At 44.7% G+C, this 27,156-nt stretch overlaps 1 protein-coding gene across 1 annotated transcript; it reads right to left on the reverse strand.

Annotated features, from left to right (window-relative positions):
• Window positions 1-20,483: 20,483 nt before the first annotated feature.
• On the reverse strand, window positions 20,484-25,985 carry LOC125544102 (uncharacterized). The gene is made up of 12 exons (XM_048707666.2): window positions 25,486-25,985; window positions 25,129-25,206; window positions 23,744-25,022; window positions 23,288-23,664; window positions 23,016-23,204; window positions 22,836-22,927; window positions 22,703-22,762; window positions 22,549-22,618; window positions 21,967-22,170; window positions 21,140-21,503; window positions 20,954-21,056; window positions 20,484-20,877 (listed from the first exon to the last, which is right to left on the reverse strand). Exons 3-11 carry the CDS (start codon window positions 24,015-24,017, stop codon window positions 20,968-20,970), a joined length of 1,719 nt encoding a protein of 572 aa, XP_048563623.2. The 5' UTR covers window positions 24,018-25,022; window positions 25,129-25,206; window positions 25,486-25,985; the 3' UTR covers window positions 20,484-20,877; window positions 20,954-20,967.
• Window positions 25,986-27,156: the final 1,171 nt, after the last annotated feature.

The raw sequence follows: 27,156 nt of genomic DNA on the forward strand, positions 1-27,156 counted from the left end.
TCTGCTTCCCTCTGCGAAGGGCCTATCTTTTACTTTTATCTCCTACCTTGCATAAGAGTCGTGGTGATCTTCACCCTTCCTTTTTACATTTTATCTTTTGGCAAGCACAACATGTTGGAAAGATCCTGGTATATATGGCTAATTGGATGTGAGTTTTCATGAACTATTATTGTTGACATTACCCTTTGAGGTAAAACGTTGGGAGGCAAAACTATAAGCCCCTATCTTTCTCTATGTCCGATTAAAACTCCATACCCATAAGTATTGCGTGAGTGTTAGCAATTGTGAAAGACTATATGATAGTTGAGTATGTGGACTTGCTGAAAAGCTCTTATATTGACTCTTTCCTATGTTATGACAAATTGCAATTGCTCCAATGACTGAGATTATAGTTTGTTAGTTTTCAATGAAGTTTATGATTCATACTTGAAATTGTGATTGAATTGTTACTCTAGCATAAGAGATCATATGACAAGAATTATATAAGTTGTGGTTCTAAGAATGATCATGATGCCCTCATGTCCGTATTTTATTTTATCGACACCTCGATCTCTAAACATGTGGACATATTTTTTAATTTCGGCTTTCGCTTGAGGACAAGCGAGGTCTAAGCTTGGGGGAGTTGATACGTCCATTTTGCATCATGCTTTTATATCGATATTTATTGCATTATGGGAAGTTATTACACATTATGTCACAATACTTATGCCTATTCTCTCTTATTTTACAAGGTTAACATAAAGAGGGAGAATGCCGGCAGCTGGGATTCTGGGCTGGAAAAGGAGCAAATATTAGAGACCTATTCTGCACAGCTCCAAAAGTCCTGAAACTTCACGGAAGTCATTTTCAGAATATATAAAAAATACCAAGCGCAAGAAGTTCCAGAGGGGGGCCACACCCTGGCCACGAGGGTGGGGGCGCGCCCTACCCCCCTGGGTGCGCCCCCTGCCTCGTGGGTCCCCTGGTGGCCCTCCGATGCCCATCTTCTGCTATATGGAGTCCTTCGATGAGAAAAAAAATCATAAGCAAGCTTTCGGGACGAGACTCTGCCGCCACGAGGCGGAACCTTGGTGGAACCAATCTAGGGCTCTGGCGAAGCTGTTCTGCCGGGGAAACTTCCCTCCGGGAGGGGGAAATCATCGCCATCGTCATCACCAACGATCCTCTCATTGGGAGGGGGTCAATATCCATCAACATCTTCACCAGCACCATCTCCTCTCAAACCCTAGTTCATCTCTTGTATCCAATTCTTGTCTCTAAGTCTGGGATTGGTACCTTTGGGTTGCTAGCAGTGTTCATTACTCCCTGTAGTTGATGCTAGTTGGTTTATTTGGTGGAAGATCATATGTTCAGATCCTATATGCATATTAATACCCCTCTGATTATGAACATGAATATGCTTTGTGAGTAGTTACGTTTGTTCTTGAGGACATGGGAGAAGTCTTGCTATTAGTAGTCATGTGAATTTGGTATTCGTTCGATATTTTGATGAGATGTATGTTGTCTCTCCTCTAGTGGTGTTATGTGAACGTCGACTACATGACACTTCACCATTATTTGGGCCTAGAGGAAGGCATTGGGAAGTAATAAGTAGATGATGGGTTGCTAGAGTGACAGAAGCTTAAACCCTAGTTTATGCGTTGCATCATAAGGGGCTGATTTGGATCCATATGTTTCATGCTATGGTTAGGTTTACCTTAATACTTTTGTTGTAGTTGCGGATGCTTGCAATAGAGGTTAATCATAAGTGGGATGCTTGTCCAAGTAAGGACATCACCCAAGCACCGGTCCACCCACATATCAGATTATCAAAGTACCGAACGCGAATCATATGATCGTGATGAAACCTAGCTTGATGATAATTCCCATGTGTCCTCGGGAGCGCTTTTCTCTATATAAGAATTTGTCCAGGCTTGTCCTTTGCTACAAAAAGGATTAGGACACCTTGCTGCACTTTATTCACTTTTGTTACTTGTTGCTCGTTACAAATTATCTTATCACAAAACTATCTGTTACCTATAATTTCAGTGCTTGCAGAGAATACCTTGCTGAAAACCGCTTATCATTTCCTTCTACTCCTCGTTGGGTTTGACACTCTTACTTATTGAAAGGACTACGATAGATCCCCTATACTTGTGGGTCACCAGGTAAGTAACACCCTTTCAATTACTTTCGTTTAGCCACGTGTTCTTCGATGTGTATATGTTGTAGTTTCTATTTCTCTTAAGCCACATGTTCTTCGATGTGTAATAAGAAGAGTCTTAATTGTCCTAATGCTTTCGTTTTTAGCTTGATGTAGGAAGTGGGTGTTCTCAACTTGTAGTCTGTTTTTATATTTTTTTCCTTTTGAATTCACTTCTCCTAGTTCTGTTTATCTGGCTTCTACTAAATGGATCTGGGTTGCTAGTATTGATCTAAAAAAGAAGTAACTTCATGTCAGGATGCAGTTCCTGCGAGGAGGAAAGTATGGTCAACCTCGAGGTCATGTTTCCAAAATGAGGCTGGATTACACACAAGGTGCCAGTTCCCTAATGATCCTGTTCTAGACACAAGGTGCAAATTCCCAGATGATGCTGGATTACACACAAGCCATGTGGAGTCGTCAGTTGCTCGTGTCCTCGTGGCTCTAGTAAAGGTTGAAATAAAGCGTGCAACAACCCTTGAGAATGTAGCTGAGTTCCTGAAGAAGCGAAAAGAGCAATCATATGCTCTCTTCACCCATGCCAAAGAAGAGATGGAAGAAGCCAGAAATAAGCTAGCAGAGGTAGAGCAGGCTAGGCGTCTCCTGCTATCTAGAACTGTTGTCAATACAAAATTTCCTTCATAGTAGCTAGGTTCAAATGTTTATCTAGTCAGCATGCCTGTTGTGATGTCCGTGGATCCACTGATGTGGCACAAAATATTTTTTTTCGGGTCATGTAATAACAACAATTACTTTCCAAACAATAACAGATGAAGCATTGGACATGGTATAGTTCACGCGCAAGCCCGACATTCCAAGTTCAACTTCCACATCAAACTCATGTTCACAGATATCTGCACATTCATACATAATGTCCACAACCATGATTCACTTCAAAGCCAAAGAATTGAGGAGAGTTATGAATAAAGAAAAAACTCTAGTTCCTGCTACCAGTGCGAGCACAACAAGTCAAGACCATGCGTAATTAATTATATTTTGGTCATTTTTTGTGTACTAAAATGCCGGCCGGCTCGTGGAAGGACGTGTTGCCGGCACACGCGCGGATTCAATGAAGGAAGGTGGGGCAGTCTGAAGCCGGGTGCATGCGGCAAGGAGGCGTGTTTAGCCGGGCCTGCAGCGAGTGGGGCCCTCTTGGCCGACGCGTCAGTTCAATGCCTGCGCTATGAGAGGTCGCATCCGTGTTAGAGCAATCACTCCCTCCAGTCCTTTTTTGTTTGGGTATAACAAAATCTCATTTTCCATTCAGATTTTACAAGTAAAATTCATGGGCAAACTTTGACCCAAAATACTATGGGGACTAGTAAACCAGAACGGAGGTACTAGTTTTTTTAATCAAGGGACAATTGCATGTTTACCCATCGTTGGTTCCTACCCACGGGTTTTGCCCTTACTTTTCGAGCTTGCTCAGTTTTGCCCTTACTTTTTCCATCGTGGTCCCTCGAATGCCCTTTGACCGTTTGACCAAAACTTTGAAAATTCATAACTAATTCATATGAACTCCGAAAAATGCAAATAAGATATCAAAATGTTCATATAAACTCTACCTTTATGTGCGTATCATTTGCATTCAGGACAAAAGCACCCTTTAAACTACCTGGGGTAATTAATGTTATTAACATTACTAAAAATAAAAAGGTATGAACCATATTTTTTTCATGAATAAAAATTACATGCAAATGTAGGTGATGTTTTCTGAACATCCAGATATCTTATTTGCATTTTTCCGAGTTCGTATCATCTTGTTATGAATGTTCTAACGACTTTGACCATTATTTGGAAACTTCATAACAAATTGATACGAACTCTGAAAAATGCAAATAAGATATCAGGATGTTCAGAAAACATCACCTACATTTGCATGTAATTTTTATTCATGAAAAAATATTGTTTGTACATTTTTATTTTTAATAATGTTAATAACATTAATTACCTCACGTAGTTTAAAGGGTGCTTTTGTCTTGAATGCAAATGATATGCACATAAAGGTAATGTTTATCTAAACATTTTGATATCTTATTTGCATTTTTCCGAGTTCATATGAATTAGTTATGAATTTTCAAAGTTTTGGTCAAACGGTCAAAGGGCATTCGAGGGACCTCGGCGGAAAAAGTAAGGGCAAAACTGAGCAAGCTCGAAAAGTAAGGGCAAAACCCGTGGGTAGGAACGAACTAGGGGCAAAAATGCAATTGTCCCTTTAATCAAAGAAGGGTTTCCCCCTTCCAATTTTCATTACTGAAAACCAACATCTAAATCTAAACCATAGTATTTGCCCTAGAACTACCAGGTTCAACATCTCGCAACATAAACCCATACAACCATACGCCAAGGAGGTACGTAGTGCTATGAATTCCATTTTCGCTCCATACCAATCGTTCTAAAAACTACTTAGTACTTATAACGCGCCATTGAAAATCGGAACTCTTAACCCCGCTAAAAATGATACTTTAAACATGGCTACTCGATCGGTGGCAACTGGCGAGCCACCGCCTCCAAGTCGTTCACCTGTGGTCCCGACCATCAACTCCTATGGATCAAATTATCACGCGAGCTGAGTATTCCTACAAAGGTGCGCTCCACCACGTACCCGGTACCCGCGAATGCAGCAATCGTGCACCTAGGGTTTTAGGGTTTATTTGTTAACATTACCTTTACATAACACTCATGTGTGTGAGACAGCGAGAGACCGACTGCATGCGTGCGCCTATTCTCTCCGTATATGTACTCCACCGTTTGTCTGGTGTCCAAAAAATTATAATAACTACTAGCAATGTGCCAATGCGTTGCCACACGATCAGAGTAGATTAATACATATTCACCGATTTGATAGAAAAGAGTCTAGTTTTGAAATACGTATATCACTAAAAATATGTTATGTTTCACTCAAAATATATTCCTTTGGCGGTTTTGATGAGATAAGGGAGGAATGTTGTTGGTTTCAAGATTCGAGAAGAAGTATATGTCTAATTTCTACTCTTACTAGAAAGATGCCCGTGTGTTGCACGGAACATCAAGATCTTTTGGGAGAAAAGGATGAACAAGGGAAGGCCTTATCTGCAAATGTGGAGAGGAGTGCGGGTAAATTGCCATAGTTTCCTTCCTATCCGTCAGATATAAATCGGACGCCTATATTGCAGGATGGCAGGCCCACCATCATCACCAACTCTGTTTTTTATCCCTACTCTTATAAAAAGCATAGTCGGTGATGATCGTGTGCCTGCCATCCTGCAATATAGGCCGTCCGATCTATATCTGACGGATAGGAAGGAAACTATGGCAATTTTGCAAAAAGATACCCACACCCCTCTTCACACTTGAAAATAAGGCCTTCCCTTGTTCATCCTTTTCTCCCACAAGATAAACTACTCATACTAATGCATCTTGATGTTCCGTGCAACGCATGTGCATCTTGCTAGTTGTTGTAAAAAGCCCATGTGTGTGTGAGAGAGACGGAGAGAGGAGGAGGAGGGAGTGCATGTGTGACAAAGACACAAAGAGTGTGTGTGCGAGAGGTATCAGCTTAAAATGAGGCGATAGTGTGTGTGTGCATGATCGAGAGGGCGTGTATCAAGAAGGGAAGAAAAATCTACATAGATACAAGGAGCGGGAGAGAGACATGTATGCGATAGTGGAAGCACGAGTGTGCGGGTGTATAAACCTATCTAGAGGCTAGTCGATAAATGTTTGTGAGAGAAATACGAGTCGGGGGTGCGAAAGCGAGAGTTTCGTGTGTGAGAGAGAGAGACGGTAATCGGGAAGGGGAGTGGAAGCAGGAGTTGTGTGTGTGTGTGTGTGTGTGTGAGAGAGAGAGAGAGAGAGGGCCGGGGGGAGTTTGTCTGATCGGTAAACAAATGAATAATGTCAGTCTGGGATGGAGACGAAAAGGAGACCGCAACAAATGTTGTGTCTACAGGAGAGAGAGAGTAATTTTAGTGGTATGATTCATACCTAGAGACATATAGGGTGTGTGAGAGAATCCCATAGAGAGAAAGACAAAGTGAAAGACGAGTGGAGACTGTGTGTGTGGCGGTGAAAAAGAAAGCTTGGGTACCTAGTGATACGAGAGAATGGTAGAGACGTGAGAGATAATGAAAACCTTGTAATGTATAATGATAGGGAGAGTGTGAAACTTGTCAAGGGAGACGCCGAGAGACCATGTTTGCAAGGATAGGAGAAACATGAAGTGAGCGTGCGGGTGAGCTGGAGAAAAGAGAGAGATAGCAACATGAAGGAGCATGCATGCGAGAGAGATGGGCGTGAAAGGAGTGAACATAAAAGGGATTCAAATATTTGAATTCGAGATGATGATACATGTAATCCATACTCGAACCAAAATTGATCTACCAAACATGCATACTCATATGAATTCACGCGCATATATGTTATTTAATATGTAGATATTACTGATCCATACATTTTAGTAGAACATAGTTTGGTTTAATTTTTTGAATTCAACCTTATGATTTTGAGATCATTGTATTTGTAAATCATATTATACATATAAAGGAGCAGAATTATTTGTTGTTCTTTTGAAAGTATATATAAAAAATGATGTATATCGAATTTTATTCCAATCGAAAATGGATCCCGCTCGAAAAAATAGAATACAAACGAGATTCGAATTGAGTTGGCACGGTAAACGTGTACTCTGCAAATTTTGAACGAAGCGGGGAAAGTCACAGTAACCGCCCAAAACCAAAATCTGTGAGATGGAAATTACTACTGCCTATCCCTGCCACGCAAAGCCTATCTGCTTGATTTCTATAGGTTCCGATAGGGGTAGGTTTGTAATTTCACTCAAACGTGACATAACCGCCTCTCACCCGGATTCATACACGGTGGGAGCCAAAACACAGTGTGTCCTCGGCCGAAATCGACTCCCTCCCCGATTCATACACGGTGGACGCCAAAAACAAACTCTCGTCGGCAAATATTTGGTGTATGTGAGATTACAGTCCTGTCCCCAACCAACTAATATTGCTGTGATGTAGGAAATTTGAAACGGGGGCTAAGTTTGTAAATTTCCTCGCATTTGAAACAAGCGTGCCCTGAAGACATGGTTCCCCCCTTCCTCTCCACCTACATTTCCCATTCGTACTCTGTGGGCGCCAAAACACCCTCTCCACCCCAGCCTCCTCCGCCCACCAACCCATCCACCGCCGTCCTCCTCCACCATGTCGGAGCTGATACCCCGACGCCACCGTCCATTACAAGAGATCGGCCTGTCTCACCCACGACTTTGGACTGGGATCCTTGCCTCCCGTCCTCTCGCTTTATCCCCGTCGTCGTCCACCTTGCCGGCACTGCTCCTACGACCGTCTCGTCCATCGCGCCCCACCGCCACCGTCTAGATCTGCTTCCACGCCGCCGGCAGCCATCACTATCGCAGCACCGTCAAATTCTCAGCAGATGCATACATGGCGCCGCACCAGAGGCTGTACTCTTTCGTATATGCTCAACTTATTTATTGTAGCAAGAAAATAGATCGCCACTGCTTTACTCTGATTTCTTGTCCATCACTTACTTGCTAGTTGAAAGCAAACATTGGTTGCGAAGTTGCCTTTGTCCGGTTTGCACCTTCAGGTCCGCCATGGCATGCTCAACATTATAATCCCAACGCTTATGGTTTTCCCCTTTTATATTCCACACTAGTTAAATCACGGTAGACTAAATTTCAAAATTGGGTCAGTTGATTTTTCAGAGCTCGTCGGAGTTTGCCGGTGCGAACGAAGGGGCTCGGGTGGGGATGGTGGTTGTGGGGGTGGTGGTGGGGTCTCGCCGAACGAAGAAAACTCGACACGGGTGGGGGCGGGGGTGGGAGGTGGGGGTGGCGGAGGAACACAGGCGGTGGGGGCCGGTGGTCCGGCTAGCGGCCCGTGCGGTGTTCTGTATGGGAAGAATCAGAGATGAGGAAGAAGAAGGGTTAGGAGACGTAGGATCTTCATCCAACCGCCTGAAATGGTCGACTGACCCAAATGACAAAAGTCACGCGACTTGCATGCAGACATGCCTTTATATTCAGTACCATCATCGTACCTGCTTAGCACTGCTCCTGAATCCATCAAGCTAAACAACGTGCCACTCATAATTCCAAACTTGTTGCTCAACTATGAATCTGATATGATGCTGATATTACTAAAACAGATAACATTTAATTGGTCAGCTAATGTTCCTACTTTACTTTCGAAAAAGCACGTGGACCACATATGGAGAGACAACAGGGAGTTGCTTTCTTAATGCGCTCTGGTTCATCATATGTGGGCACTATGCAACGAACATTTTAGTATCCAAAATCTGCTTGCTCTTCTTTAGCATGTTCCTCTTCTGTTCTTCTTTAATAAGTACTCTCTCCATTCCTAAATACAAGTCTTTTGTATAGATTCCACCATGGACTACATATGGAGCAAAATGAGTGAATCTACACTCTAAAATGTATCTGGATACAACTGTATGTGATCCATAGTGGAAATCTCTACCAAGACTTATATTTTGGAACTGAGGGAGTATGATAGTAGTACAGTATGTTCCTTGTAGTGAAGATGAGCAGGGACATTTGCAGTGTAGAGGTCTATATGGTCGGTTGTGATGGACACTTTGAACTCTTCGGGCCCCTTTGATTCGTAGGATTTTGTAAACATGGGAATAGGATTTGTAGTGGCCTGCCCACTTGAATCCTATAAGAATAGCAAGGAAATGCGGGGAGCTATGTCGCCTTTGAGAGTTACACTGATATTAACAGTACCGCACCTTCAGTTGAAGAGAGCTGGTATCCAAAGCCTTTCTAGCCGTACCGGCAATACTAGCACATATATTCCAGCAAGTTCCACTTTGCTGATTTTACTCTGATGCTTACGGTTTTCTCATTATATCTACACTATGATCTGTTTAGCTACTTTGTGTCGCACTAGCAGCAGTCCACTCTTGAAGCTAAACACTCCAATGACTTACAAAATTGGCACCAAGGCATTGAGTGCCATTCTGGATGCAATGAAACTCATGCGCTCCCCACTTGTTGATTCTTGTTTAGAATATGATCCTAATGACTATTCTAACCTCGAGGAGTCAAAGGAAGATGGCCTGTCCTGTTCACCCATCAAGGCGCCTGTTCTAATTTGGCAAGGTTTTATTGATTGTGTGTATTTTGCATATGTTGTCTTGCATTTCTTCTACTTTGTTGCACCACCATCTGCTTAGTTTACTCATCATATATGTCGAGATGCCATGCCCATCCATTATCAATACATATTCCATCTGTCATCATACCATGTTTTTCCACTCAAATGTTGTTCTTGTGCATCAGACATCAAAAAGGAAGAGGGTGATTGCTGAAACTGAAGGAGCACCAGCAAAGTCCTTGAAAAACATGGTTGTGCCGGAGAAATCAGACAACACCCCACTTATATTGGCTGTACAACCAGTGACATAAAACATAGGACCGACTCCAGCAGACTGTACCCATACTTCACTTGCCACACCACTAGCCCCACCACACAGGACCTGCACTCCAGCAAAAGGTATGCCGATTTCAGTTGCCATAGTACCAGCCGTACCACAGAAAAATCCTACTCCAGCAAAAAGTATAGCAAGTCCACCGGCCGAAGACCTATCCCAACTGCAGAGACGGCCAAATCCTGTAGATTGGAACCCCATTCCAGTTATTCCCAGTTTAAAAGACAATGCTTTCAATGTTGTTAGGGACTACGTGCATATATTCCCATCATGGGAAGATTATAGTGAAGACAAACACCATTTTCACATCTTCATGTCCCACTTACGTATAAGTGCTATTATTCATGGTGATTATTTTCCTATTTTCTGCTGATTGAACACATCAATGATTTACATTACATTGTTGTAAGTAGGCGAGGGTTAATCTGGATAGTCATGACAAGCGAAGCTTGCTTGCGCTTTTCAAGGAAGCATTGCAGTAGTATCGGTGTTATCTGAGGAAATCACACTTTGATGCAAGTGTATAAACAAATTTCTGGTGAAGTCTCCTGTGCTAAATTTAGAAGACATTGAATGGAAAAATCTTGTTATGCACTGGTCTCGTTCCGAGGATGAGGTACTGTCTATGATATCACATGACAATTTGAATTTCTACTTTTCCGCATGTGCCTTACGGATCTTTTTTGCAGGAAATCTGCTCGAAAAGGAATTCCGGTTTGAAAAGAACGACAGGATATCGCAAATATGCTGCCCGCTGCTTTTCTCTTGTTAGTACCTGTTGTCCTGTATCACTATACTTGCATACATACCTGGTTCATTATGTGACAGTAGTATGCATGATAGCTTGCTTATCAATTGTTTGCTCCAAATTATCTGATCTGTATGAATGGTTACATTAGTGTAGAATATATCCAATGCCAATGAAATTTTTTAGCTCTGCATTGTTCTTGTAAGTACATGTTGTCCTTTATTAGTGTACTTATATTGACAGGTAGTTGTTCATGTACCATCACTCTGCAGCTTATTTTCCTTTGCCCTACATTTTGTACACATAAGATCTATATTTACTCTTACCATAAGGTTGGATAACACCGATGGTACTGAAGAAGTTTAGCTCTGCATTTCTCTTGGTTGTACCTTTTGCATGTATCGCTGTACTTATATTTATAGCTACTTGGTTATGTAGCATCACTCTTCATCTTATCTTAAATATTCTCCATTTTTTCTTATATTGTCACATCTATATTTGCGCTTAACAAAATGTAGAATAAAGGCAATGGTTATGAAGAAGATTCTGTGGTAAACTTCTTGAATTGCCCCCCCCCCATTAGCATGGACAAGGGCTTTATAGAGCCTTCCTTCACCAATAATGTAAGTTTGTCCTTCTCAAGCCTTCAAACTTTGTTGTGTATATTTGGTTAGGCATGACTGCAACAGCTATTTATTTTTGGTGCTTGCATCAAATTGCATGTTTAAAGTTTATTATGTACTTCATAAACAAAAGTTTGTCCTTCTCAATTTAAGTTTTTAGTTGTACAACCAAGTTCCTTCTTCATACCATGTAAATTGAACTATACAGAGCAAGTGATCTTATTTTGCCAATCTGAAATGGGATAAATTGACAGTACACTAACCATTGATACTTATGAGTTCTTGATCTGTAATCCAGTGGTGTCGTGAAGCTGCCAACTTCTTCACAATGTCATTTCCTGCCATGTCTTGACCCGAACAATATCATATTGTGTTAATGCTATTTTAAACTGTGTCACTTTATTTGTTAGTAAGAAATGTGATGAATTGTCAGCACTGATACTTATATGTGCAAAACCTATCATCTGTCTGCTTGTTTATCTTTCAGAGTGAGGAGGATATAAGTGTCAAACAAGTGCAGTCTCATCAGCTTGCTCAGCTGCTTGCGCTGCAGCTCCCGAGCAGGGCTAACCTTTCTTGATCTCTATTGAAGTGCTGTCGGTTTTGTATATTATTTTGTCGGCGTGTTTAATTGCACTGGTGGCGATCTTTGGTGCCCAGTGTATGTAAGCTGTTGTCTGCTTGTGCTTTATTATCATAGTGGCGAACTTTGATGCCCAGTGGATGTAGTATGCCGTAATTTCTTTATTGTATAGTCTAGGTTTTTTTTTCTTATTCACGATGCTGCAGTTATTTTACTGTATATATATCTTATCTTCGCAGTAAACCGGCTAAACTGTAAAATTACGGTACATAATCAGGCTGTCATGCAAATCACTATGTATGATCCGCATCATGGGCCCTGTCATCTTGGTCCGTCAACAAGCCTAAATGTAAACTGGCCCACTAGTAGATTCGGGCCTTTAATAGGTTGAGTAAACTGCCGGCCCTATTTTCCCAAGAAAACTCAATGGGCTTTTAAGAGGCTGAAAAGTAGGTTGGGCCTGGAAAGTGACGAACAGCTCACGGGCCGGCGGCAGGCTGAAATAGACCCCAGCCCATGATTGTGCCAATCAAATCATGGGCTTATAACATGCCAAAATTGTCTCGGTCCTTGTTTGGCCCAATCAGATTATCGTCTGTGAGCAGGTCGGATGCAAACGGGGCCGTTGTTAGGCCCAACTATATGATGGGCTTTTAACAGGTCGAAATATATATAGGGCCGAAATGTTAAACGGGCCTTTAACAGGCCGAAACTAATATCAGGCTGAATTACTAAATGGGCCTTTATCAAGTGGGCCCAAAAGCATAGCGTCCAGTTGACGGGCCGAATCTGATATGGGCCATAATTTAGCCCAAAGCCTCTCAAAGGGACGGACCTAATCTGGGCCGTAATTTGGCCCAGAACGTGGTAGGCTTTTAACGGGCCGGATCTCATATGGGCCTTTATTAGGCCCGAAACGTGGCAGACTGTTAATGGACCGGATCAAATATGGGCCGGCATTTGGCCCAAAACATGGCAGCCTGTTAATGGGCCGACCTACTAGTGTCATCAAAATATTTTGGGCCTTCAGCTGGGCCGACCCATTATGGTCGGCGAAATCTTGTGGGCCTTTAGCTGGGCCGGCCCATTATGGTCCGCAAAATCTTGTGGGCCTTTAGCTGGGCTGGCCCATTATGGTCTGTAAAATCTCGCGGGCCTTTAGCTGGGCCGGCCCATTATGGCCCACATAATCTTGTGGGCCTTTCGCTGGGCTGGCCCATTATGGTATGCAAAATCTCATGGGCCTTTTGCTGGGCCGGCCCATTATGGACCGCAAAATCTTGTGGGCCTTTAGTTGGGCCGGCCCATTTAAACTTTATGGGCCACTTTTGGGCCGGTCCACGTGTCAACATTTCATAAGCGCATCTCGCCCATTGGATGAGTGACACATGTGCCAATGGGGAGCTGACACGTGTTTCCTCCAGCCAATGATGATTTTACACGTGGAAAATCGCCATTGGTCCGGGCTGTTAACGGGTTATCGGATCCAAAACCGGACCTGATAGCTTAACGATGTTCCGTTACGGTGGATGCCACGTGTCGGTCACCCTTGACGAAAGCACTTCTATGACGCGTGATTTTTTGTCATGGAAGTGGACACTTCCGTGACGATAATTTTGGTAATGTCATGGAACACTTATACGACATCACAAGTATGACTATCTTGATTCTGTCAAAAAATTGTCATGGATGTACATGCATGATAGAAAACATGACCTACTGTGACAAACACGTATCATCACGGAAGTATATTTTTTTGTAGTGCAAGTAGACCAAAACGATTCTGCATCTATTCTACTATTACTCCACACATCGACCGCTATCCAGCATGCATCTAGAGTATTAAGTTCATAAGAACAGAGTAACACATTAGGCAAGATGACATGATGTAGAGGGATAAACTCAAGCAATATGATATAAACCCCATCTTTTTATCCTCAATGGCAACAATACAATACGTGCCTTGCTGCCCCTACTGTCACTGGGAAAGGACATCGCAAGATTAAACCCAAAGCTAAGCACTTCTCCCATTGCAAGAAAGATCAATATAGTAGGCCAAACTAAACCGATAATTCGATGAGATTTGCAAAGATATCAAATCATGCATATAAGAATTCAGAGAAGAACCAAATATTGTTCATAGATAAACTTGATCATAAATCCGCAATTCATCGGATCTCGGAAAACACACCGCAAAAGAATATTACATCGAATAGATCTCCAAGAACATCAAGGAGAACTTTGTATTGAGAACCAAATAGAGAGAAGAAGCCATCCAGCTAATAACTATGGACCCGAAGGTCTGTGGTAAACTACTCACACGTCATCGTAGAGGCTATGGTGTTGATGTAGAAGCCCTCCGTGATCGAATCCCCCTCTGGCAGATCGCCGGAAAAGGCCCCAGATGGGATCTCACGGGTACAGAAGGTTGCGGCAGTGGAAAAGTGGTTTCGTGGCTCCCCTGGATGTTTTTAGGGTATAAGAGTATATATAGGCAAAAGAAGTACGTCGGTGGAGCTACGAGAGGCCCACGAGGGTGGGGGGCGATCCTACCCCCATGAGTGCACCCTCCTACCTCGTGGCCGCCTCGTTGCGTCTCTGACTTCCACTCCAAGTCTCCTGGATTGCATTTGTTCCAAGAAAGATCCTTGCGAAGGTTTCGTTCTGTTTGGATTCCGTTTGATATTCCTTTTCTGCGAAACACTGAAATAGGAAAAAAAACATAAACTAGCACTGGGCGTCCGGTTAATAGGTTAGTCCCAAAAATAATATAAAAGAGCATATTAAAGCCCATTAAACATCCAAAACAGATAATATAATAGCATGGAACAATAAAAAAATTAGATACGTTGGAGACGTATCAGCGGGACAATGAAGAAGAAGGAGGAGCGAGCAGCAGGAAGATGAGGATGGGCTGGGGGCTTTGCCCCCTATCCCATTTATAGCCAGAGGAAGGCTGATCGGCGGCCTCTCACGTCCCAAGCAATGATGGCCTCGCTGTATGCACTAGACAGTTGTCAAGTCAGGCAGTTGCCGAGGCGGCGTGGGGAAGCGGAGACGCCCACATCCCGTCAAGCGCCACATGTCAGACTGGACCGCGGGTGATTTGGGCCCGCGGCGCTTCGCCCTTGCCCCTTGGCTTCGCCTCGAAGCCAAATCCGAGCGCGCCTTGGGCCCGGGGGCTACTGTCGGCGTTCTGGGAACCAGGGTACCCAGACTTGCCTACCTACGGCCCACATCGTGGCTCACTCAACGACCTAGTATGGCCGATCTGCAAGACCGCAAAGACAAGACCCTCGCGAGGGGCCAAGCCTCGTGAGGCGGACGACACCAATACCTCCCGAAGGAGCGGCCTCCCGAGGAGTGGAGATTTCTATGCAGGTACCCAGCCTCATGAGGCTACCATGACACAAGACATGCGACCAAGGCATGCAGGTGCCATCAGGCACAGAGGAGGCAGTTTCCTCTTTGGTGCTAAGGAGGCAAGGACAGGCGTGGGTTCCCAAGGAATCTGGCAAAGGTTTCCATTTCAGTGCAACGAGACCAAGACTGCCGGCACGGCAGGACGGATGTCATTGCTGAGCCCACTGCCGCGTCACGACCAGAAGCTTTGCAAGCGAAGATCACCTTTCGTCAGGATAAGATGTACTACTTGCCCCTTTCAAATTGGCCACTTTGGGATCCCTTCCCACCTAAGTTTTGGGGGAAGAGGACCGAGGCCTCTATAAATATAGGTTAGCCACCACCTTACAAGGGGTCGACTGATTCCTCACCCCTGAACCTCATGAGGTTGTTCATCCCTTGTACTTGTTCATCCTCAGCCCCTCGTGAGGCCAATCCACCACAAAGCAGGAGTAGGTTCTTACACCACAAGTGGCCCGAACCTGGGTAAACTGTCGTGTTCATCTTCTTCCTTGCTCATGTGAATCGAGCTAGGTCGTGGGGCGACGAGCTGGTAGGCTGGATAGGTTGAGTTATTTGCACACACCCCAGAGTTTGAACCTTTCTTGGGTCTGCGGAGCCCTGAATCCGACAAACACTCATTAGACAAAGATCCAGTCACACATATGCTAAATCCACATACACATATAGGGATACAAGGGTCCAAATCAAACACAAGAAGGTAAAAGAGGAACTAGTTCATCCCAATCCTTGAAGGAGTTGAGGTATTGGTATCCAAGAGGATCTTCCCTAGAAGGGGTCTTGAATCCACTTGAGGATCTTCTTACATGGAGGCCTTGATCTTCATGGGAGAGGCAAGTGGATGAGAAAAACTCAATCTCAAATAAGCTAAACCTTTGCTAACCCTAGCTAGGATGAGGAGAGTCCCTATATATAGTCTTGGGTGAAAAGAGAGAGGAGGAGGAGGTACATGGGCCTCAGACCCGACTGTGCATGCATAGGTGCCGGATGTCCAGTGGTTCACGACGCGCCGGATATCCGGGACAGGGGCCGGATGTTCGGCCTGGATCTGCCCAACTTTTGTCTCTCTTCGGTGTCCTCCGGCTGGATTTCCGGGAAGGATCCGTATATCCGGGCTGGACGGGATGGGGCCGGATGTCCCGCTCCTGGATGTCTTCCAGCGTAGCCTTGCTGCTGGACTTGGGCGACGGATATCTCGGGCAGGGGCCGGATGTCCGGTCACTGTAGCATTTCAATGGTCTCCTTCGTTGTGCTTGTTGGTCCATGTACTTAGGGACTTGGTCTTAATTCCGATCGTTTCTCAGGTGGTCTTCTTCATACCTAAGCAGTCTTCTCCATACCTAAGTACAGATAGCATTTCCGATTGAGGTAGTAGCCATGTATCACGTGGTTCATACGGAAGCTCGTTAAGGAGAGATGTTACCTCGGTCTTGATAGCTCTTGCACGTGCTCGTGTCATCGGTCCCCTTGGCACATGGGGAGACGAAGGTAGGTACATGGGGATGACCGTAGGATGCTCCGCATCACAGTGTACATGGGTTTAAGTGATTTGATTGATGTGAAGTTTCAGTAGGTTTTCTCAATTTAATGTTAAAACTATGTTGATTAAAGGCAGTAAGTGTACCTAACTAGGAGAGAACTTGCAATATCCAGACTTGCAATGTTCAGACTTTATTCAATCAAACTATATTAATAAATAGAAGACTTTTCTGTTTCATAACATTTTGTCTTTGCATTGACACCCAGAGCACACCTATAGTTCCATAGTAAGCTGACTGAAAAAAGTTTGAGACTATGACATTTTTATCTTTGCATTGACACCTAGAGCACACCTATAGTTCTTTGCATTGACACCTAGAGCACACCTATAGTTCTTTGCATTCAAACCTAGAGCACCAAAATTTGACATTTATAATGGATAATATGAGCACCAATATTCAGATAATATGAGCAATGTCACTCATATAGTGTGAGCACAAAGATTGAGATAATATGAGCACAAACATTTAGATACTATGAGCACAAACATTCAGGTACATAGATATCATAGATAGATGAGTTCAGATAGAAAGCACACATGGTTCTAGTTCTTCGGACGCAAGCACACTACTATGTTCAGAAACTAACTGAACCCATATATTGGTTCAGATCTTGTTGCAAAAATCAACTAAGACTTCAGTACTACATCAGACTCACTCTTGCTGCAGCTTTAGAAGATGGAGTGATCGACAAACTGGCCCCATGATGCGAAGCTGCTTCTTCTTCTTCCTACTGCTGCTTGTGCCAGTCTCCACCTCCATCTGTTGCTCCACCTACGACGCCTCCACCTGCACCTGCTGCTCCATCTCCATCAGAGCGATGGGTAGCACTAGCACCACCCTATCGAGCTCGTAGTCCACGCGGAGTTGGTCGCGGTTCTGGTACATGTACCAGCGTACCCGCTGGAATGGATCTGGGGAATTCCTTGCCTCCCCCATCGCCTAGACCAAGTTCTTGATGAGTGGGTGGTGGAGGTCTGGCAATTAGGCGTACTCCTCATGGTTGGCGGCATCCATCACCACACGCGCATGATTCTTGAGGATTGCAACACTGGCGCACCAGGTGCTCACCTCGCACACATAGGAGAGCTTAGTCCTGTCGCCGTCGAAGATCTCCTGTAGTGCCTGGTCCCATCCGAGGTCAAATGCCATGGCGCAATGTAGGTTTCTTTTGGTTTCTGTGGAAGGAGGAAGTTGGATGGAGAGAAGAGATGGAGAGGCTGTGGAATGGTGGTTATCTATGCAAGAGGGTGAATGAATGCAGTGTTTCTATGTGTGAAGACTGGGTTTTCTGGAGAAACCGAACAGGCGCAGTCAATCGATCGAACTACCGCTTGGTTTTTCGGAGAACGAGCAGAGCCCGACCCAACAACCCAATAAACAGAAACCATCGAACGCGCTGGCCTGACCCAGCAGCTTCATCCCGAGCGCAAAAAAATGACAGCCTTTAATGGCCGTTAGCGCCACACCGTCACCGCTGCCCCCTTGCTCGCGATCGACCACATCAAAACGCGCTCAAAAAATGACTCAGTGTTTTTGTCCGCTATAAATTCTTCGGTTCAGAGCAAAATATCACGTTTTGTAAAGTGGTGATTTTCCGCGAGTTATGACACGAAAATGATGGTTCTGTGCATTTAACTCTTTCAATGGTGATCATTGTATTCACGGTACCAGAAGCAGAAAAAGATAGAGACCACTGACAAGCGAGTCCCGTGTGTCATAAGAAAGTTGAGCCACTCACATTCAAGTCCCATAGGTCATACGAAAATGGGGATTGACAATTGAGGGCCGTTGTTGAAGTTGAAGAGTTCTTTTTCTGCTGAGCAAACAAGGGTAAACCCTTCTCTGACCTTTAGTACTCCCTCCATTCCCTTATACAAGGCCACAAGCTCAAAATACAGGTACCAAGGCAAAATTTAATGATTGATTTGCAAGTCAACTTTTCTTCTCGTGAACCGGGATTATTAATATGTCCGCATGCATGCAAGGGAGAAATGAGAAGGAAGTAGCACAATGTCATTATGACTACATGCATGCAAGTTTAAACAAGTTGCTACTATGAGAAAACATCATTAAATGTTGCCTCGATTACTGTTAGTGGCCTTATATAGATACAAATGTATTTTTTCATAGTGGCCTTGTATAAGGGAATGGAGAGAGTATCTGTAATCGACCCCTTAAAATTTAATTTAGGCCCTCATATGCCTCCTCAAACTTTAACTCTTTATATACGAGGAATTAAAAGATGTGATTACTAGCCGAACTCTCAAATTTAACTCCCCAAACTTTTTTCACACGACACAATTCCATTCAAAAAAAATTGAAATTAGTCCATTCGGGCACACATTTCGATTCAAACTACATTGCATAACACGAAATTTAAACTACACTTAGTAAATCACTCATTTTGAAGGAAAAAAATTAAAAAAAAAGTCTAATCCTCCTGGATCATGAGCTTGCCTCAATTCACGCCGTCGTCAAAGCTAAATGTTGCCTCAATTATTGTTAGTGGCCTTATATAGATGCAAAATGTATTTTTTTTTCATAATGGCCTTGTATAAGGGAATGGAGGGAGTATCTGTAATCGACCCCTTAAAATTTAATTTAGGCCCTCATATGCCTCCTCAAACTTTAACTCTTTATATACGAGGAATTAAAAGATGTGATTACTAGCCGAACTCTTAAATTTAACTCCCCAAACTTTTTCCACACGACTGGAACAAAGGTCACTCGTTGCCCCACCATATGACCAGGCCTTGTCGGTACCCCCCTTATTGTACAGCTCGAGGCGTTGACGCTCCTTGACAACGAGCTCCAAATTATTCAGGCGGAGCTCGACCATGTACTCCTCATCGACGCACACCACCTCGAGACGCTCGAAGGCCTCCTGATTCTCCCGCACCTCGCGACGGGAAACCACTCGAGGGTCGATGGCGAGGAACTCGGGGACATCACGGCCGCTGCGAGGGAAGTTGATCTTCGCCCGACTGTCGTAGAGACTCACCGCCTGCTTCGCAGACTAGAAGGAGTCAATCCAGTACCGACGACCGGTGTCTTGTCCTTTATTTACGAATCCCATGCGGCCACATGTCGTAGCACTTCCTCTTCAGCGGCGGCTGTAGCAAGTCGGTGTAGGAGCGAGAGGGTGACGCGCCGCCGCATGCTCAGATCGCTTGCATGTGCAGTACGGATCGACACTTCGATACGGATCGACACTTCGAATCAGCGGTGGTAACCCCCGATGGCTAAATCCTACCATTTCGAGGGAGTCGAGGGCGGCACCGGTTGATTGGAAGTGCCAGGCGCGGGAGGGCAAGTGCTATGGTGGATTTTGGCGGCGCGGACGTTCATGCGGTGCAAGCGCAGGGAAGGGGTGATATATCCTGAGATTAAGCCACGGTAAAAGCTAGGAGTAAAAGTTTCAACTAGTTAAACCGGATTAAGGTTTGGATAGGTCCGGTTTAACACTTGAAAACGAATTTTGCACTCCCTTACCCGGTTTTGAGGGACTATTGCTATAGTTGCTTTTGACTCCACCCGGTTTTGAGGGACTATTGCTATAGTTGCTCTGACTCCACCACTATAGAGAAACATTTGAACATTTCGAGACAGGAAGCGGCACTTGGAAAGTTGCAGCTACATCGGCCTCACTGTTGGAAGACAGTAAGGACTACAGGGAGCTTTTGGTTATTGGGTGCAATCGCTAGGAAACGTTTCAATAATAGGATAGAAGTTTCTTGTCATGTTTTTCGCCGGTTGTGGCCTTTTTTTCTCTCTTTGTGCTCTTTCTCAGGGAGCTTTTGGTTATTGGGTACAATCGCTAGGAGACATTCCAATAATAGGATAGGAGTTTCTTGTCATGTTTTTCGCCGGTTATGGCCTTTTTTTTCTCCCTTTGTGCTCTTTCTGAGAACCGTACTGGATGTCAGACTTTGTTTTGATTGGCACTTTTAAGAAGATGGCCGCGAGGCCGAGGGAATACCCCCCTTGTCAAAAAAAAAAAGAAAAAACATCGGCCTCCCTGTTTTGCTGTCCATGTCAAAGTAAAGCTAAGAATCACATCGAGGGCTCTGGCCACGTGAATATCACCTGATCATGAGAGTGATTGCTCGAGGAAACACTACATCCGTAGCTAGTGGTACCACACACACGTAGACTTTACAGAGATGCGACGATGGTAGATCTTCGTCTTAAAGGCTGCCGTGTGCCGTCCCTTTGAAAAGGAAAACTGATCTGCAACACGCTTGGGAGTTTCTTCAGAACTTGTCTACACGCTGCAACGAACCAACCGCATTTGCAGCTGCTCTCTTCACCTGCATGGATCAAGGAAAATCAGCAATGTCACTCTGCATGGTGAGAGCTGAAAGTCTGGTGGATGGATGTGCTAACCTCACATCTCGCCACTACAGGGTGCAAAGCGAAACCAAGTGGTAACCCTGAAGCGCTGGCTCACACTTTGCTTCAAACGAAAAATACCTTCCAAGTTTACGCGCTGATGGATGCATGGAAAACAAAAATATATTAGTAGTAACGTTGCAAATTTAGATGCTGGGGATATAAGGAAACATGCATCACCTTTATCATAGATGAGATCAGCTGCTCTAGGAGGCAAGTCGCTCCTCAGGACTCCTTCTCTCACTTTAGCGTGTGTCTCGGCCTCGTGCTGGAACATGGAGACTAGCTGCTGGAGCTCCAACTTCCTCATTTGGACCTGCTCATCACTGACCGGTTTCTGCAGGCCGAAATAGATGATTCCGACGATGATCAGCATGAACCCAAGCAGGAACAGAAGCCCGGAGAACAATGCAAAAGCATATGGAGTGTTTTTAGCTCCTGGGATGCCGTCCACGTTGATCCCAAACAATCCGGTGATGATTGACAGAATGAGGCCACACCCACCAAAAATGGTCAAATTATGCGTGATGCGAAGGCTCTTATCCTGAGTATCACAACAACCGATCGAGTTCATAGCTGATACTTCCATATATCATAGAAAAGGTACAGGTCTCGGTCATATTACTTGTTAGCATAGGTTGATCTTATTTTCTCCTTTATCTTTTGTACTTTATGTAAATACTTTACTTTTTAATATATATATACCGTAGAAAAATATATTACTTGTTAGCATACCCTCAATTTTTTTTACTTGTTAGCAAACTACGGTTCATGTTGTCGCTTATCAATTACTCCCTCCGTTCCTAAATATAAGTCTTTTTAGAGATTTCAATAGAGACTACATACGAAGCAAAATGAGTGAATCTCTACTCTAAAATATGTCTAAATACATCCGTATGTAGTCTGTACGTATTGAAATCTCTAAAAAGACTTATATTTAGAAACAGAGGGACTAGTATAAAAATTTCAATCAGACCCCACAAGAGTGAGTCTGCCAAAGTATTTACCTGCAACCAGGCACGCACAGTGCTCTGCATCACATCCTGGATGGTGAACAACCGGCCACGGACAGCCTCTTGCTCTTCTATCATTTGCCTTGTGTCTTTCCTGATACCTTCAAGCAAGAACCTGGTGGCGGTTCCCCTCAGATACTGGAGCAGCTCAAATATTATCTCCTCTCTAGCATGCAGTGACCATTTCACCCTGATAACCTATTCACAAAATGCATTCAGTTCAAACATATTCTTTCTTTTTTTTGAGAAATACATATTCATTATGTGCGTGTTTGGTTGCTAGCATAACAGCCATGCAGGCTCTGGGCGGCCAAATCCGGTCCACAAAGAGAAACATGCCTGCCCGCTCCTCAAAGCAAACCCTCAGCCTGGCCCGGGAGGAGCCCTCAAATCGGCGGTTTGCAGGCCCGAACCAGTATGGGAGCAACCAAACGAACTACACAACTCGGCTCAAACCTCGTATTAGCCCATACAGGCTCTACCGGGCCAGGTTTCCAGGAAGCCCAAAAATGCAGTGAGTAACCAAACACGCCCTATATCCACTGTACTGAACTTACTCATTCTGAATATACATACCTGAGTGGCTAACCTTCTAATGTCTTGGTTAAATATTATGCACAGCAGGTTTAGGTCTTCTTGATTCCTCCTGAACATGCTCATACTGTCACATAGTTCTAGCCAAAGAGGAAAGAGGTTCATGAAACCAAGGGTATTAAAGTATATAACTTGCCTGTTTACAAATTTAACTTCAATTTCATCGGCTGCACCAAACACGTATTTGCGCCACAATCTGTCAGGTAAGTATGATGATGACTAGATGTTACAACACTGGGTAGTTGTGCTTCTTAAAAATTCAATACCACCTGTCATCCCATCGAGCAAGGCGGGAAGCCAAATGCGCTACAACTTCATGGATACTTTTAGGAGCTGTACTTCCACATGCAGAAAGAAGCTCCTGCAGCGAGCAAGACTATGCAGGTGAAGAGGAAAATTAACAGATTAGAGATGGTTCTTACTTGAAACTGTTCACTGAGAAATGGTACCTGAACCTCTGTAACCCCTATGACGTTAATGTTGGTCGCAGAACCTTTCACATGAAGCGCTGTTATAAGAAAATTTTGAGCTTGCCATGCACGGAGCACAATAGGAATGTCATCTTCGTCCCCAGCCGGATCGCCCACGGACTGGCCCAATAGCTCGAACAGCAAACCACCTGCAACTCTAACCGGGACCTGAGCGGCATGGGTCACCATGAATTATTTTGTCCACGAGATCGAGATGGCACACAAAGAATTCAGTTAATTCAGTCCGTCACCTCATACAGTAGATGCTTCATCTTCTCACTGATGAGCATGCTCTCGTCCCTGAGCGCCACGCGGATGGCCGGGTGCAGCCATCGCGCCCCGGCAAGCCAGGCGTCCACCGCCGGGTGTCCCGCTGTCACGTGGCACCACCAGGTCGGCCCCGCCGGCCTCTGCCAGTACGGCGCGGCGACATCGGCCACGGTGATATCGCAGCACTGGTCGCCGTCGTCCATGAGGCCGCCCATCCCCTGCCCGTCCCACGCCGCGTCCCCCTCCACCATCTCCACCAGCTCCGCTATCCTCCTCCACCCGATGGGCACCCAGTAGCTCTCCGGCGACGCCTTCCCGTGCTTGCACGCCGGCCCCGGCTCCTCGCCGTCCTCCGAACCTACCGGTTGCCAATCTGTCAAGCCAACCGGGCTTTCTACCGCGAAATGGAATCAAACCAAGAAAGTTGTATAGCTTGCCTTGAGATGAAACGTCTCCCAACTTTGTGATGGGTAGCTTCGTGGGATCCATGGCTGCTGAATGGTCTTTGGAGTACTGCGAGGAGTTGTTCCGTGAGAGATTGGGCGGGCTAGCGAAGCCGTGGCCGCGGACGAACTCGAAGGCGCAGACGAGGCCTCCGGTCCACAGGTCGGACTGCGGCGAGGCTTCCTTGGTGGAGCTGCCGAGACTGTGAATGAGCTCTTTCCTGACGTTGCCGGGGAAGCTGTTGTGCCACCGGGGCTCGCCGTCCATCGTGTCGATCAGCAGCAGCAGCAGCAGCCTGCGAATGCAACGGCGGCGATGTACGGGATATTTCAAGTTTGAAGCGGTCGCCCTTGTCAGCGGTTATGTGGGGGCAGTGGAAGCGAAGCGGGGGAGCGGGTGCCACATGTATCGTCTTTTTGGGCGTGTCGGGCACGCGTGTCAGAGGGCTGGGAGGCGGTGCGCAAGGAGCCGACGCGACACGTGATTTAGCGAGACTATGGCAGCATCGTTAACTTCTCATTTGTGGTGTGTGACAACCTCATGCAATTGTAGTAACAAATATCAGAGAATGATATCCGATGTGAACAGACATGATTGATCATCTGGCAATGATACACGAAAATTGATAACAGAAACACACCAACAGACAACTAAATCACCTGCGGCCACAAAATTCTGCATGATCAATTATATGTGGTTCTTTTAGCTCCAATCTGAGAACAATTGGCTCTAACAAATGCAGTAGCTCCTGCCTAAGAATGAGATCAAGGTGGGAGGTTGTAAGCTCAATCAAATAACAGAAGACAGACCCTCGGGAACAATAAGGCAATGCCAAATATAACTGAAAAATGAAAAGATCCAAGCTCACAACACCCGGGATTAACTGGTAGCTTGACTACCAACCGACTTCACTTGAAATGTGCTCTGGGTACATACTGCCTAGCCTGAAAATTTCTTTCTTTCCAGTTGTTCCCTCAAGGAGGCCAAAAAATGCATCCAGTGAAAAATGAGGCCTAAAAATGCTAGTCAGGTCCTACGTAGCACCGATACGGCGACACGGATACGGCGATACGGGTACGGCGATACGGGATACAACAATTTTCAAAAACAACAATACGGCTATACGGCAAGTATATATAAATAATTAGTAAATTGCATGCTATAAAGACAAAGAATAATAGATCAAAGTACTGCCCCATAAGTTGCATTCATGCCTCTTTTCATCAAGTCGTCTTCATGACTGAATGATCATCAATTTACTGAATCCCCATGCTGCTTGCAAAATACATCATATGCTGATATTAGAATTTGAACTAAACATAACACTTGTGCATTAAAAGCCTAAAATAGTAAAGACGTTGGCTTGTAGCTTGCTTACCCAATAATACATGACTGATGCTTCCCAGCCTCTCAACTGAAGATTGGCCTGCAGATGACATTGTCGGTATTTCACTCCCTAGCACGTCAGCAGGTCAGCAGCAAATCATAGTTGATACAACAGAGGCCAACACCCAGTGCCCATCAGTAGCTAGCAAGCACGCACACAATTACAGAACAAGTACGCAGACGGACACACCAAGCACGAACGCACGCACGCCGCAGCAAGCACACACCACGCACGCACTCGGCAGCAAGCACACACATAATCAGCACGCGGCAAGCCAGCAAGAGCGGGAGGACCAGGCACCACCGGAACAGAGAAGAGAGCAGAGATTGGGAAGGGGCCGGGGGATACCTTGCTGGTGACGGCCAACAGGCGGCGGCGGCGGACACTCCAAGCGGCGGCGAGGCGAGTCCAGATGGCCGCGACGGAATCCAGGCATCGGCGGCGCACTCGTGCGGTCGCACCTGAATCCTCGATCCAATCTGCCGCATAGCAAACTGCGAGAGAGAGTGCTGGCTGTTTAGGGTTACGACTTTGCGAGCGGCGGAGTGGGCCTCTACTGGGCTTCCCGTGTCGCCGGCGTGTCGGCGCCGTCCCGGCGGCGTATCGGCATTTTTTTTCTTTTGTTTTAAATCGAAAATCACGATACCCCACGGATACCCGTATCGCTGCCGTATCTTGCGTATCGCCGTATCGGTGACGTACAGGACGGCGATACACAGGTTTTCCACGTATCGGTGCTTCGTAGGTCAGGTCAGTCCACTATGAAACAAATATTGGCATCACCATCTCAAAATTACAAAAACGCACACATGCATTTCCCTCTGGATCAAAGCACAAACCTTGCAAAATAAAAATTAATCGTAAAACCATGAAGATTGAGAGGTAAAACTATACACTGATTAATACACACGCCACACATACCTTCTACTATGCATCGATTTGACAAAATCAAAGTAGTTTTAACTACAGTAGATAGACGCCAATCCTCTTTAAAGAAAACTGCAAAAAACTTGTTCAAGCATGAAAGAGCAAGTACATATACAAATTTAAGAACTTTCAAGCATGAACTTTATCGCCAGTCGGTAGATCTAGAGGACTAAGATGGGTAGAATCAGGCCATGTAGGTACTACAATTCTATAATGAAAAGCATTTGCATGTTAAATAATCATTATGCATCACATCTAGTAAGATATCAAATGTAGTAAATGTTGACCCCAGCATTAGTTTAATCTCCAGAATCTTCAGTTATATAATACAACACAAATATACTACTTGCGACAATATGTTACCTTCTGATTCGCTACATCCATAAATAGATCTTGAAATCCTTTCTTGAACATGCAGGTAAATTCATATAGCCCTGTGGTAAAAATACTAATTTGATAGTGAGCATAATAAGAGGAGAGGAGACGGGAACAACAATTTGAAGCATTGCATCAGAAATTCCTTCATGCATCTCGAGTTCATCACTTATACACGCAGAAATTCCAAATGAGAGTGTTAGCTGATGTTTTCTCAAAAAAGAATCTGTCCCAACCAAATAAAAATTGTGAGAAGCATTAGAATGCTGTGGAATATAGTAGGGTGAGCCTTCAATTTTTCAGGTAGATTAGTGAGAAGTTCTGACCCCAAGGCTTCGTACTGGTTGAAGAAGAGTCCAGGAGGTGAGTGCGACACAACAGGGCTGGGTTTGGGAAGTGGCGATGCGACGGTTCGCAGATTACTCCAACCATCGATTGCTCAAGGTTCATATGACGAAAAATTCGTACATCACACCATCACCAAGAAACGTGTAGCACACAATAGTAGGGACGGGAGCAACAACCCAGCAATATTTTTGTTCGCAATTCTTGTATAGTATGTATGCATCGATTATTGCAAGAACATGAGAATGCAGTGTAGCTTGACTTTAGCTGATCCCATGTTTCATAGTAGAACATTACTCAAGAGGGAACACATCGTGCAAGCATAAGAGAAATTAGAAAGAAGTTTACCAAACAAGCAAATCGTTTTGTGAA

The sequence above is a fragment of the Triticum urartu genome, chromosome 3A (assembly GCF_056163025.1).
Source record: "Triticum urartu cultivar PI428250 chromosome 3A, HENAU_Tu73, whole genome shotgun sequence".
Taxonomy (NCBI): domain Eukaryota; kingdom Viridiplantae; phylum Streptophyta; class Magnoliopsida; order Poales; family Poaceae; genus Triticum; species Triticum urartu.

Coding starts and splice junctions, on each gene's coding strand:
- LOC125544102 (XM_048707666.2), bottom strand. CDS start 24,017: ATGGACGGCGAGCCCCGGTGGCACAACAGCTTCCCCGGCAACGTCAGG. Junction 22,763..22,835: donor CTTGCTCGATGGGATGACAG/GTGGTATTGAAT, acceptor CTTACCTGACAG/ATTGTGGCGCAAATACGTGT. Junction 22,171..22,548: donor TTAGAAGGTTAGCCACTCAG/GTATGTATATTC, acceptor TTTTGTGAATAG/GTTATCAGGGTGAAATGGTC.